This window comes from Platichthys flesus, chromosome 7 (genome assembly GCF_949316205.1).
Source record: "Platichthys flesus chromosome 7, fPlaFle2.1, whole genome shotgun sequence".
Lineage (NCBI taxonomy): Eukaryota > Metazoa > Chordata > Actinopteri > Pleuronectiformes > Pleuronectidae > Platichthys > Platichthys flesus.
In genome coordinates, this window is record NC_084951.1 from 16141654 (window position 1) to 16156139 (window position 14486).

Genomic DNA, 14486 nt, shown 5'->3' on the forward strand with positions numbered 1-14486 from the left:
TTTTATTATACAAGGGGCCACTAGGCACTTGATAAATCAAATATGAGTTCATAAACTTCCAAAAAAGCAAAGACAGGTATATCAAATGTGGCAGAATTTATATCAAAACCAACTTCTTTTGAGGTAATACACAAAGAACAGTCACAATACAGGAGAATTTAATTCTAAAACAGACTGAGATCTAGATAAAAATAGATAGGAAACTGGTATATAAAAAAAAGTATATTACACTGTTCAAGGGTCGTATATGATTTAAGTATGTACAAAGTTCAAAATATACTGAATATGCCCAAAATTCGCTGTTGAACTTAACTACATAAAATAGACTTTGAACCTTAATTTACAATCTGTTATCAAGACTTATGAATAAGAAGGAAAGCAAAACCGGTTTGCCCTGCTGTTGTAACGTGCAATCAGACTATTCTGTAGAACTTGGCAAAGTAAGACTATGTCCTGTTTTCACTTTGAATCATACTCTGAGGCAACATCACATCTGAAAACCTTTGTGCATTTTAATCAAACTAACAAAGAAGATCCTTTGGGGGAGTAAAGTTCATATTGCTGAGAAAACAAAAGCAGAACTCACGTCCAGATACAAAGAGAGATTAGTTGCCATCAAAACCTGAGTTTTGTGGAGATTTATGTCGTTGTGGTAAAGTACATTTGCTCTTGCTCATTTCAAGAGTATCAAACACTGCCAGCAAAAATCTAGCATCAATGTTGTTATAAAAACAAATCTTATCTCCACATATGACAAAAACATGTAAACTTTGTGTGTCTGCATCCAACTGAACATCACAGCTCAGAGTATGGTCTGTCAGTCAATACAAGTGAGAGTTCACAATCGATTCTGGCTGGGAGAGTATAAAACACGCAGTGCTTCAGCTGCTATACCGATGCTCCGTGGGTGCACCGTAACACAAATAAACTGGAAAATAAGACTGGGAGGCAGTGCTTGGCTGCTTCAGCAACATCCTGTCAGCCGACCCCAGCTGAGGTCTTTATTAGAGGATGGAGAGTGGCAGAGCTGGTTTTCCTGATCCGATGATGAGCTGGTGTGCAAGTCTTTCCCAGGACAACACGACTGTAGCTCAGCTCCTGTTTGTTACAAGGTTCACAATCCTGACATCACAACAGCTTGTGGCTCACGATCTCCCAAACCATCCTCCTCCTGAAGTAGGGCATGTGTTTCTGTGAATGAGAAGAGCCATAGTCAGACGACACACTCATGATGACTTCACCAGATGAATCTCTGTTGCTGCCGTTTGGGATTACCTGTGTGAATGTGATCGGCTTGTCTTTGGTAATGTAATCTGCATATTTGCACGTGAACATTCCACAGTCGCTCCCGTTCATCTGCTGAGGGATTTCCTGACAGATAAAGAAATAAAAATGTTACTAACCCACAGTGCAAAAATTGTGTTAACCTGCTGTGACAGCACATGTGACCAATACAGATGATTTATTTACTACTTTACCAACCGCTGAGATTCTGCTTTGCAAATGAATTCTTTCAGCAACTTGAAAAAAAATAACCTCCAGTGTCATGAGACTATTTACTCTTGATCAACAGCAGCTTTGACAGATTTTGTAAAAGAGTTTTTTAAGGTTTCAACAAGTTAAATTTAATTAGGGCTTAGTATTTTAGCCCTAAAAAGCGGAATGCTCCTTAAATAAAACCAGCCCAAAATGGACCAACATATTTAATGGTATGTTTCCACAGATGCAGTGATTTATTTATCAAAGCTCCCGGAGACGTTTTCTTCTTCTGAATTTACGCAGTCAAATGTGTGCAAATGCTGAGCAGGCTGTTAAGAACCTTGAGGCCGATTTGTGGTATTGAACGACATGATCTTGAACAACATAGCATCACATGACAAATAATAAAAACAGACAACTTGAAACGCTCAACCTTGGTGTGTGTTTGACTTACGCTGGGCTTTTTGCTGTGCAGAGTCCAACCTGAGGTATCCAGCTCTTTGCCCCTTTTGTCCTTACTTTCCTGCACTAGATAGTCACTGCAGAAAAGTTTTTTTTTTTAATTTCTTTATAACTTAATGTCACATAAATAATATATTTTTGCTTCGGTGTTTCTATTAGCTCTAATCATATTTATCTCTTTCAACAACACAAACAAATCTGATGCAGAAACTTACAACAATATCCTGCATGCTTTATCGTTGTTCCTTCCCATTGAATCATAGTACACAACAACCTTTTTCCTGAAATCTACAATCTGAGAGAAAAAAGATGAAGAGACAATTAGCAAAAGACAAATAAAATAAAAACTTTCTTCCACATTCAAAATTATGGTCATTTAGACTTACAGATAGGCACCAGTGCACCCCCAAGTGGACAGGAACCAACAGGATGTCTTTAGAAAAGATGTCTGTCTTTTTGGTCCAGCGGCGGACAGCCGAGTAGCCGCTCCTGCACAGCTTCGGAAAGAAGAAGGTGTTGAACGTATTCACTGTCGGGAGATTGGGGTTCTTGCTGCGCTCCACCAGGAGGTTCATGTAAAAGTTGATCACCTGAGAGATTGAAGAAGGAAAGTTTCAATGAACTGGACAATTGCTCAACACATATTACCAGGGTCAAACTTTTTTAAAAGGGCCCGATATTAGGAAAACAAGTGTCTGGAGTGATTATTGTTAGTTTACAGATTTTGCCTGAGGAGCATGTGTACTCACTTCATCGTTCAGCCAGTTGAGGTTGCTTAGGGTGTGCAGATCTTTGCGTGTAAGCTTCAGACCAAAACCTTCACTTAACACTTCTTGAAGGCTACTTGCTCTTAGCACCCTGTTCACCTCAGCCTCCATTTCCTTAACAGAAACACACAATACTTGTAAAATGAGATATTGCTGATATTATATTTTTTTATATATCAGCTTTATATAGCAATTATTCTCAGCCTGAATAAATTTACAATAAAACCAAATTTCAAACAGCAGCGTCATTCAGGAAAAACATTAATTTGTCTGGACTTCCACTGCATTGAAGAAAAAAAAATAGCTCAGTGTCAGTGAAGTGCATAACAACATTTCTACTTTTACAACGTTACAACGTTTATACCTCTGTCAGTTGAGGGAATTCTAGTTCCTTTTCTACAAGCCTTGTTTCTTCTATCACAGCAGTCAAAGGAACCTCCTTCTCCAAAGGAACTCGAATATGAACCTCCACATCTGGGCTGCGTTGCCCCTCGTCAGACAGGCGCTGGGAACCAGTAACAATATGACACAGCTTAATGGTGGTGAACAATGGTTATGATACAGGTGAATGTTAAAGAGGGCTTCAGTGATGAAGAGTCACCTGTCGCAGCAGCTTGGCAGCCAGGGCCTCCTGCTCTTCTATCTGTCTCCGCCTTTCTCTCGCCCGAGAGTCGTACATACTCGTTCTAAAGAGACAAAAAAACATGTTTACCTTGTGGCTCTACTCACTACAAGATCAGTAAATAAACAATCAATTGCCTAGTCAGAGATTAAATGTATTTTTTGTGCACTTACAATTCTTTGATCCATAACTCAGCTTGGAAACATGGCACACTGTGAAGACAGATCAATATGTTATGACAACAAACACGGACTAGACTCAAAGCTCTGCTGACTGGAGGCTTTGTTCTGACTCCACCTCACCTACATGTTGTGTTCATATAAATAACATTTCATATTAAATAATGAGATAGATTAACAGTATAGATATTCAACATTATCAATTCAGATGTCTATGTCTTTGACCAAACTTGCATTATTTATTATTAACCACAGTGAAATGTATATCATAGCAAAATTACTAATACTGACCTTGAGCCGTCTTGCTTTTTACCCTTCTGCTCATTGATAATAATTACAGAGTCACCATCATGAGCTAGAAGAGAACACAAGGACATTACAACTCAAAAAAGAAACACAAAAAGAAGCAAGCATTCAATTCACGTATGCAGAGTTTGTCCAGGCCGAAAATTAGGTGTGGTGGTACTGAGCCGTCAGAGAGAGAGGGTAAAGTGAGCCGCAGAGTCAGTGTATGTGCATGGCGACATCACCTTTCCCTAAAGTTCTGGGACTATCGTACAACCGCTACACAATTTGTCCCGGGAGAAACATAATCAAAGTACTTTCCACTGTACTAGAATTTTGTCGGGAGCCGGAGGTGGCTGTTTCGCAATTCTTTATGCATGAAAAACCCTGTTTAGATGTTCCATTTTGATAACCTCTATATTAAGTTTAAACTCAAGTTTCTTACCTGATGACTGTGTGTCCTGAGAAGAGTTATCCTGCAGAGCAGATGGGGAGGAAGCTGACGTAAGAGTAGCTGCTTGGCTGGAGCTGATGTCAGTGTCCGGCGACCACATCTGGATCCCTGGTTTGTTCGAGGTCCCCAATGGGCTGGGTAGGTTGCTTGAGCTCTGGCTTGATATCCCTCTTGGGCTTGGTGGGCCGCTGGTTCCCTCTGAAGTTCCTCCCCCTGCTGATCCAGGAGGGGACGAGTGCTGTAACAGTCTGCGGCTGGTGGACAGGAAGCTGGTGCTGATGAGAGGAAGACAGGGGTATGCAGATTAAAGAGCAGACACCATATAGATACAGTCCCGGCATAATAATTATTTTCAAGGGTAGGAACAGGATTGAAATGTTATTATCAATTGACTTTCTACACATAAACTGTAAATGTATGAAATTACTTATTGTTGTGTTGCATGCACAACACTGGCCCCTGCAAAGCTATTCAAGTAAAAACATGTTTAATCTGACCAGGGTGCACCTTAAATGAGCAGCTAACACAAAAGGTAGTTTATGGATTAAGTTAATACAGTTTTAGTTATTTGTATGCTGTATTTAAACAGTTTGAATCTGGCAATGTTATTGTATCCTTTATTTGTATGGGTACTTACAAATCTCTGTGCGACCTCACAATGGCATGTGAGCTGCCATTGTGAATAAAAGAGGACTGACCACCAGAGACCATAGTCAGAAGCTGCCTGTAGACTTCCTTCTCCTCTTCACGCACAGACTGGACAAACAGAGGAGAACCATGAAATCTACAAGGAAACGCAACAGCTGAATGAGAAGAAATCACGTGTTGCCTCATCGACTGGATGTCTGACCTCCTGTGCTGTGCAGCGGGGCTTGGCTCTGTCTATGCGGCCAGATGAGGTGCTGTGTGTCGGACTCTGCATCACTTTGATGGGAAAAGTCTTCTCATACATGCTGGTGCAGGAGCTGCTTGCATGGCCCACTCCGGTACATAGACTGCAGACACAAAATGAGAGTTAAGTGATCCACTGACAACAGTTAACTGATAAATAGTATAGTAACAGACAGCTTGTCACACAGGAAAGTAGCACCAAAAACAAAATGTAATAAATACCTCGGCGTTCCAAATGGTCGGAGGTTGAGGGGTCTGCCGAGCCGCGGAGACGGTTGCAGTTTGGGGATGACAAACTGTGGCAAGTTGACTGAATGACCGTTCGTTTTTGGCAGCTCTCGATGTGTCGGAGTCATGCACACTTGTCGCCTGCAGAGTTTTGTTCCCATGATGGACTTCTCATTACGCAACCATTCTAAAGTTGTAAAGGGAAGAACAAGTACAGTCATTAATTTCTCTTCAAGAGAGATTCACACAATCCTTATCAACCTTGATGCTAAAGTTTTAACAATGCTTGAAGCCTTGCCTGATTTGGTTGTTTTCCACTCCAATGTTGTTGAGGGAGCAGCGAACGTCTCGTTCAAAGAATTCCTGTCAGTAACCTTCGCATAAAATATACACACGTGTTAAAACAAAGACAACAATATTGTGATAGATTTAGAATAAAGCTGATTCCTCACCGGCCTCCCAGCCCAGGCTGCTGCTGCTGCTGCTGATGTTGAGGGCTCCAAGTCTCCAGGTGAAGGTCCAGGGGAGGCAGGCAGCATGTTTCTAAAAGTGGGGGTTACTGTGATCTTCATCCACTCAGCCACATTAGAACTATGACTCTTCACACCTTCAGCTGCAGTCTTCACGGAGTCAATAATATCTCCTAGGTAGATTTGAAACAGACAAAAGTAGGACAATAAGGATTTGAAAATACTACTTCACGTGTTCTCGCACAATAATATGACAGAACGCTTGAGTGTACAATTACCCATTCGTGATTTCTTTCTGATCAAGCCATCTTGGTCGACGTTGTGTCCATCATCCAAACTTGAGGGGAAAAAACAGTGAGATGCAAAAACGGTTAAAAACTTCCTTTCGACATTGGCGGTTTTCTCCGCATCACAATAACACCGAGGACCAGCAGAGCAACAGACAGAAACAGTTCATTTCAGAGCAGCCCTCGGTCTGTTGTTAAAGCTCCTACCATTCAATCGGTCTTTTCCTCCTGTTCGGACCGTCCTCCGGCGCCCGCTGAGCATCCGAGTGCTCCTCTGCCGGGACACCGTTCCGGAGATGGGCAAAGCTCGTTTCTATCCATCCGTAGATTTTATTCAACATGGCTCAAAAGTTTTACGGACAGCGCCGCTGGTTTGAGTGTGAATCGCTATGGCTGCTTTCGGTCTACCTGTCAGTATAGTGAGAGCGAATTCAGCTGATACACTTCATTCGGCTAAAGTGTGTTAGTTGAGGCGGCTCGAGGCGCGAACAGTCGTCACAAATATCATTTCACTTCCCCGAGACGCGAGCTAACCGTTCGCTTGTTGGCAGAGAAATCCGCTAGTTGCCTCGCTAGCCCGCTATGCTAACCACTGTGCTAGCCGACGCCGTTAGCTACGCGGGCTAATTTGTGGAAGTGTGTTTAGATTCCCGTGGGAATGCGGCAAGTCGCAACCGACGCGTTCGGACTAACGGCCACCATGCTGGGTCGCCCCCTCGCTCACTAACAAAACCACAGCGTGACTTTAAATCGCATATTCACTCTTTGAAGAAGAACATCTCCCGCTTCTTCCTCATTCAAAACCACAACATGGCTGCACCGGACCTGTCACCATCGGGCGCGGTGATTGGACCACGGCGAGTTGCGAGGCCGAGTGCAACGGTCTCTCATTGGTCGACTGCAGGCTGGAGGAGAGATGTACTGTGACGTCACGGCCGCCGGCTCTGACTTCTGAAGACACTGAGCTCCAACCCACGCATCAGTGTTGTGCATGAACGAACGCAAAAGAACGCGCTCATTGAACACGTTCACTTTTATGAGAACGATGAACTGAACGCAACTCAATGCCAAATAATGAATTGGAACACGTTCATATTGTAGCGTCCTCGCGTATAGACAACAGGAAACCTCTCTTTATGTGTAACTTTATTAAAGTCCAGCAAACACGACACACTTCTTGTTCGTAACTCTAAACTCCTATCAGCCGTCACTGTATTCTTCACTCCCCTTCCTCATTCACCCTTGATACGCCAACTCATCAGCCAATGAGAGCCTGGCATCCCACAAAATCTTACAGCCATTGGCCTAGAACTGTCATGTACCCCACCCCTACCTGTTCACTGACCCTCGGGACATTTCAATAATTTCTCCTCAGGAGAGACGGTGTCTAAATCGAATGCTTTGACAATGTCGTTGCTCAGTGCCCGTAAAATGTCCGTGATTTAGCCTAACCGAAACCAACTAATTCGACTTCGCACTACGTTACCCATCACTCATGGCACACATATGCAGACCAAACAAACAACGCTATCCAAGTGTTTTTTCTCTGGCCAGTGTCTCGGCTCCGAACCACACAACTTGGTAGAAGGAAGCTTCATGGATCAGAGATCTGTTGAGCCGTATAGTGAATGAATCTGGAATCTGCACTCTTAATCTTAATAAAAAATGTGCGCAGTAGGCTTCTGCGCACTTCCTGCGCAATGGGCTTCTGCGCAGAATGGCGCAGTGGGCTTCTGCGCAGAATGTGCGCAGTAGGCTTCTGCGCAGAATGTGCGTAATGGGCTTCTGCGAAGGATCTGCGCGCCCAGTTTTTTATTTTTTTATTTTTCCCTAGTTTCATTTAATTTAAAAAAATATATATTTCATGTAATTTAAATTTTGTATATTACTTTTCATCATCATTATTTCTCCGCGCTGGTTCAGGGGTAAATGATGCTGGCCTTCACAGGTGACCGACCTACGCAAACCTGTAGCCGCCAACCCCCTACAGGAGATTATGTGCTTGTGTGTGTGTGCGTGTGGCCGCGGCGCTTCCTGGTTCTTCCCGACACTACGCTGCCGGTGCGAACAGCCCAAGTATTTAACATGGGCGAAGAAAGGAGGCGGACCGCTTTTCGCAGCGCTTCTACCTCCGGTGCGTCCCCGGGGTTAGAGGATGATGGTGTGACGTTAATGTATTGTTTTACATTGCATGTGTCACGTCTCCTATGTCGCCTTTACCAGGAGCCGCCCCTGTCACTGGTTATCTTGGCTCGCTGTGTGGCCGGTAACCAGCCGTCCGGACCGCTCCGTGAATAAGGAGGAGGAGATGTTTCTTTACTTGGAATGCGGCCACTTTATTTTTCGGATATACAGCAGGAGCAACAGTCGCATCCCTTCTAGGTGGTCCGTCACTTCTCTTTGTAAACACAGTTTTAGCGTTTTTCCCACAATACCCTGGTGCACTACGTCACACACTACAAACTTTCCTTAAAGGGGCAGGCCATACCTGCAACACAACAGCTCTCGGTCTCATATACAGATGGCAAGAGAAAAAGCAGAGACGCAGACTCAGCAACTACATCCGAGATCCGATGCACCTTATTATTATCTGAGAGATTTTTACACACTGTCTGATAAAGATTCCGACAGTAAAGGCAAGGGGTAGTGATGGATAAGGTTTTCTTTAAGAAGTTAAGTATTTCATTCTCAGTTTCCACCTAAAAACTATGAAATGAACTGAACTATGAACTAGTTCAGAATTTAAATGGTGAACTATGAACGTGAACTATTAATGTTTACTTGTATGAACTGAACTTTAACTTGTTCATGAGAAGTGTTAACTTGCACAACACTGGAGACTATTTATACACATAATGTATAATGTAAATAAACCAGAACATGCATTCTTCATTCTGCATTCAGGAAAGTCCAACTTGGGAATAACTGTTTGCACTTCTGCTCTCCTTGCATGCACCTTTGCACAGTTCGTACAGCCCTGCAATATATGAATTATAGACATTTCGAATCCAGACCAGAGTTTGAATCTTTTTTTGGTTCTTTCCTCTGCTTCGTTGTGACATTATTATATCTCACCATCTTCTCATCAACCCTTTATGACCTGGTTGTACCTACCAGTTTGTCCAAACTAAACAACCAGATTAAAAACTGTTAGTAGACAGTTTGGACAAATACATGTTATTAACATAAATATATGATGCCCAGAATATGCAAGTGGGTTCACAAATGAGAATATGTCCTGGGTTATATAACGATGTTCACTGGTATAAGGTAAATACTTCAAAATCGAGCTATGGATTTTATCTGATGACCATGCTGGGCTGTTAGGAGAATATCCTGAATATCTAGACACCTTAAGTAAGGGGCCGCCATGACACTGAAATGTTTACTGTCACAATGACAGTAAACATTTGAAATTAAGCTCACGTGTTTCCATGCTGAAAATTGCCAAATGTGAAGCTAGTGTAGATTTAAATGTAGATATAACATGATATATTGAATCAGAATGAACCAATGACCATATTTACACACATTCACCCTTTTAATAAATGCATACAGTAACACCACTACTACAGTGAAATGCCCTTAAAAGAACAATATGCAACTACTGCATCAATATCATCAAGAAAATGTAATCCTAGATGAGTTCAGAAAACCTATAAATTCATTTCAAGCTTCAAACCATTCAACATTGATCACAAACTTTCAGAAATATATGATTCTCTTTTAAAAAAATAAACTTCAATTGTCGTGAAATACAGCATCAAGCCCCTGCACAAATGCATGCCTTATCAAAAGTAAACCCATGCATGTATGGCACTTTCATGTTAAATTATTGCGTGTTACCACTGCAGATTAACTTTGTTTAAATAATACTAGGAGCAGAGATTATAATACAAAAAATCAAGGTTTGTTGAAATTAAATATTGTGATTTAAATATTTCTGATTTAAACACACTTTCTATAAATAGCAAAAAAAACAAAACAAACACGGCAATAATTTTAATGACAGCTTCAAAGTTAAGAGAAGCAAAAATCAACATATTGATGAAGATGGCGACAAGCAGCAAACGTCCGAAATCCAATAAATTAATAATTTAAGTCATGATTGTCTTTCAAAAGCCAGAAAAAATGTCACCTAGGCTCAAACAGGTAACTGAAAACACAGGAAACGATTTCAAGTCTTTTTTAAATTCACTTTTGTGCTTTCAGCAACTAAATAAACACCCACAGAAGTGACGAGGTTACTGTACCTGGCATAGTTAGAGTCATGCATAATATATTATAGACAAGTACCTTCTAAACAGCATTGACATCTATTGTTTGCAGGAAATTTGTGATACTATAGGAAGTATGGACATATAGGTCGCCCTACAGCTTCATATGGACACACGGAATGTTGTATCTACGTCAAATGGAGCTACATCATGAACTTCTAAGTACTTCTGGGTGGTAAAGCTGGCAAACCTACCCTATAATGTGGTGAGGGTTCCCAAACATGCTAGAGAGCGAGGTTATTAACATCTCAGTTGCTTTGCTCGGTAAAGCTGTGTTGGAATCTTTGTCACCAATGGATGACATTTTTTAATGACTTATCACATCTGCCTGCATACTGGTGTTCCCCTCGTCTGAAGGTCAGGGGGGTAGAGTGATGGTTTATTCATGTTTGGTTCCAAAGATTTGGAGGAAAAAGGAAAAGATATAAATAATATCCAGGTAGATGTTGAGAGTGGCGAAGACATACTCCTCTGGACTTATGGTATATCTCTTGTTTCCCATGAGGAGCTGCGTGTCGAATGCCAAAAACTGTTACAGAAGATGAAAGAGAAAGAAAGACATGTTTTTGTTACTTCTGATTCTGACAGTCTGCCATAAATGATATTTACTATCAATAATGTCTGAGTGTCTGCACTCTTACCATGGTGAACAGTATGGCTCCCAAGACTGCGTAGATGGAATCCAACCATGGTACCTAAATGGCAATAAGGACTTGATTAGCTCTGACTCCAGTGTTTGGTGGAAGCTTGTTGAGTTTAATTTGTCATCGGATATATTTGAATGTTTTCGGTAATATTTGAGAAAAATACATCCTGGTGGGCTGACAACAATCCACACGTCAATCATACATGTCACTCAGTCGATGTAGTCACTTTAATTTGTCATACTTACATATTGAAAGGGAAGGACGAGGGCCAGCACTATGCCAGAGATGAACATGACCATGCAGAAGATAAAGAGCACACCTTGGTAGGAGGTCACATCAAACTGGATGGAGAAAGCACAAGATATCAAACCAAAGTTGAACAGATAAAAACTGTATATCACATAAACATATCTGAATATAGGAATGGATAAATATGATTTTTGTCTCACCTTAGTTTGGAAGCTGAATACTGTGACCACGAGACAAACAGCTGCTGTGATGCCCAGACACATCACCACCGACTTGGTGTTATAGAAACTAAATGAACGAAAGAATGAACAAAATTACTGGAAATGTTTCAAGATATTGATGAGATAAAACGTATACAGCTCTGACCAGTAAGATAGTCTGAAGATGGAAATCCATCAGAAGAAATTGAAAAGTAAAAGAAAGCGATCACATTAAGCAGTGAGCAAACATGAAGCATACCTGGACAGCATCCCCGTCATGTAGGAGAGGGAGAGGGTCTGTAACACATGACAGGAAAGGCTCACTTCACTTCAGGAATGTCATGAGTGGACAGTATTCACTTTCACAAAGTATCTTTATTTTATTTGTTTTAGATCCTTTGAACTGTCAACTTGCAGTCAAATTAACGAAAACTTTGAAAATACTAAAGAAATGTATTTTAATCCAAATCTGCACCATGATTTAACAAATGACTTCCAGACTCAGGCCGCCACCTCCATCAAGTTCGGTGGAATGGATTTAGACGCAAAATAATTACATGAAAAACAAACAAACAAGTAATGAATGAATTTACTGTTTGCTATTCTAAATCCCTGCGTATAGTTTTGATTTGAAAAAATTGTCTATTCATGAAAATGTACAATAAAAACACAATTAACAGCCTAGTACTTACAAAGATGCCAAGCAGAATCAGATTCCATGGAAACTGTCTCCTGTAGATGTGAGGAAAGACAATTCCAATATTTTAGTTTTAATATTTTTTCCAACTTTATTGATTTACTTTCGTTGACGTTGGAGAACTCTTAACTTACCTTGGTGCAGAGCAGCAGGACAGGGTCAGATATGTGACAAAGAACACGGCGCTGTTAAAGAACATAAATATTAAATTATTATATGTTGTTAGACATAAGCGAGTATATTATTGACTTGAGACTGATGGTACTTGTTACTCACTAAGAGGCCCAGTACCACCCAGGGTTGCTTTGGATGTATTCCCTCACAGGGTCACTAAAAGTAAGCACAACACCCAGTGATTTCTTGCTCCATTTTTCATTCATTAAACATTAGATAAAATTGAAGGGGAAAAAAAACTGCTCACCAGAATGTGAAAATAGCCACAATAGCGAAAGTGACCAAAAGTTGGATCATCAAGATGGAATACACCTGACAGGAAGCAAGTTCAGTGTTAAAACGAGTACATAGATGTACGTGCGGGGCAGCTGGGGCCTGGGGGGGGGGTGGGGGGGGGGGTGGAGCGGTTGTCCTCTAACGATGCAATGTATGAATGTGTGTGTGAATGGCAATGGCCTGTAATGTAAAGCGCTCTGACTGGTCAAGACTAGAAAAGCTCTTTATAAATACAGACCATTTACCATTTACATGAACTTAGAGCAGAACTCATTAGTATCCATTTTAATTATAATGCTTTTTATACCTTTCGGATGAAGATCCTCCTGATGTTGCGATCATCCCAAGTGAACTCGGTGAGCATCTCTGCATCACTGTAGCAAGGAGCACTGGTGCCTGAAGACAAGAAACACTTATTTGAGACGGTTTGTTGTTTAAGATATACAGTACATATGTACCACCATCTTTACAGCACCATTCCAAAAAATCTAATCAAATCTAAATAATAATGGCAGAGAAAAGTCAAGTCTTGTCATACCTGCAGTGGCTTCCTCGTAGCTGGGAGGAGCTGGGGCCACCGTGGCCTCTCCACTGGAGGAGCCATTGGCTGATTTGTTCGCAAGTAACAACTGATGGTTCAAAAGATGCACAGTTGATTATTTGTTAGTTCACAGTCAGTTGCTCATTTTAGCCGAGAGTAAATGAATATTTGAGGGAAAGAAATCAGTAGAGTGTTAGTGTTTTGTGATATGAAAAGTTTTACTTTGCGAAAAAAACAATACAGAAAAGAAGCGCATTTATGTTTACATTATATGTAAAACAAAATCCTAATTCAAGATCAACATGTGTGATTTATTTTTATTTGTAGCTGTTTATAATAAAGTTAAACTGTGTGATGTAAAGCCTCGATTGCACTTTCTGTTGTAAGGGATCGGATCGTCGTCGTCATTATTTATTTAAATGTAAACAGTACCCGAAACTGGTCGTCATAGTGACCAACATGGCAAAACTACCGATGACGCATCAGGCTTCTCACTGAACACAAAAATATCACGAGCACGAATGAATGAAATATAACAGAATTTGACTAAGATGCTTTGAACGAGCTGCTCTTTGGTTCATTCAGTCCTGCTGTTTGTGTTTGTGGCTGAAGGCCCACCACTTTGATGCAGGTCACAGAACCACAGTCCAAAAAAAAACACTAACACTAGTGATGCTGATCCTGAAAAGTCTGCATTGCATCAAACATTAAATATCAGTGAGACCAAAGAGTTGAAGTAACGACATGCATATGAATATAGGACACATACAGAAAATAACAAAACACAACTCTTTTTATGTACATCACAGTAGACGAGGATGGAAAAAAACCACTGAATGATGCATTTCAGCAATGACATACCTTGCCCTGTGTCATGATGCCTGTCTGTCTTCCTGCAGTATGATGCCTTGTTCTGTTTGCCAACCAGTCAGTGGGGCTCTTGTGTCTGAGGACTGACAGCTGTGTGAAAACACCTCGGATTGTAAATGCGCTTCCTCTCGGCTCGGACTGAAAACCCTCTGACGGTACAGTGATGTAAGCCCACAACAACGCAGTTAAGACTTGGGCAGATGCCCCCTCCCTCACCCACAGAGGGATGTTCTAGCAGCATCCAAGTGACGCAGAACCATAGAAAAAAGCTAGGACTGTACCACAGCACCGGGAAAAACGGGGTGAATGGATGCCTGCATGCCTGGTGAGGAGAAAAGTCCAGAGGAATCTGGAAAAACGCTCTACAGAAAATAAATAGACGAGGGGAATCACAGGAGTCAAAATAACTGTCTAATTTAAATATTAACCGA

At 41.3% G+C, this 14486-nt stretch overlaps 2 protein-coding genes across 2 annotated transcripts; both read right to left on the minus strand.

Annotated features, from left to right (window-relative positions):
• Positions 1–81: 81 nt before the first annotated feature.
• Positions 82–6948, minus strand: senp1 (SUMO specific peptidase 1). Its single transcript, XM_062391290.1, has 18 exons — positions 6332–6948; positions 6116–6174; positions 5820–6010; positions 5666–5741; positions 5362–5554; positions 5099–5243; positions 4886–5004; positions 4240–4523; positions 3801–3864; positions 3504–3542; positions 3310–3394; positions 3073–3213; positions 2691–2822; positions 2328–2531; positions 2157–2236; positions 1934–2018; positions 1276–1371; positions 82–1191 (listed from the first exon to the last, which is right to left on the minus strand). Exons 1-18 carry the CDS (start codon positions 6463–6465, stop codon positions 1129–1131), a joined length of 2190 nt encoding a protein of 729 aa, XP_062247274.1. The 5' UTR covers positions 6466–6948; the 3' UTR covers positions 82–1128.
• Positions 6949–9646: 2698 nt separating this feature from the next.
• Positions 9647–14240, minus strand: LOC133956782 (protein lifeguard 2-like). The gene is made up of 12 exons (XM_062392093.1): positions 14047–14240; positions 13183–13273; positions 12952–13040; positions 12616–12680; positions 12471–12524; positions 12329–12379; positions 12190–12229; positions 11757–11794; positions 11498–11585; positions 11294–11389; positions 11043–11096; positions 9647–10930 (listed from the first exon to the last, which is right to left on the minus strand). Exons 1-12 carry the CDS (start codon positions 14059–14061, stop codon positions 10781–10783), a joined length of 831 nt encoding a protein of 276 aa, XP_062248077.1. The 5' UTR covers positions 14062–14240; the 3' UTR covers positions 9647–10780.
• Positions 14241–14486: the final 246 nt, after the last annotated feature.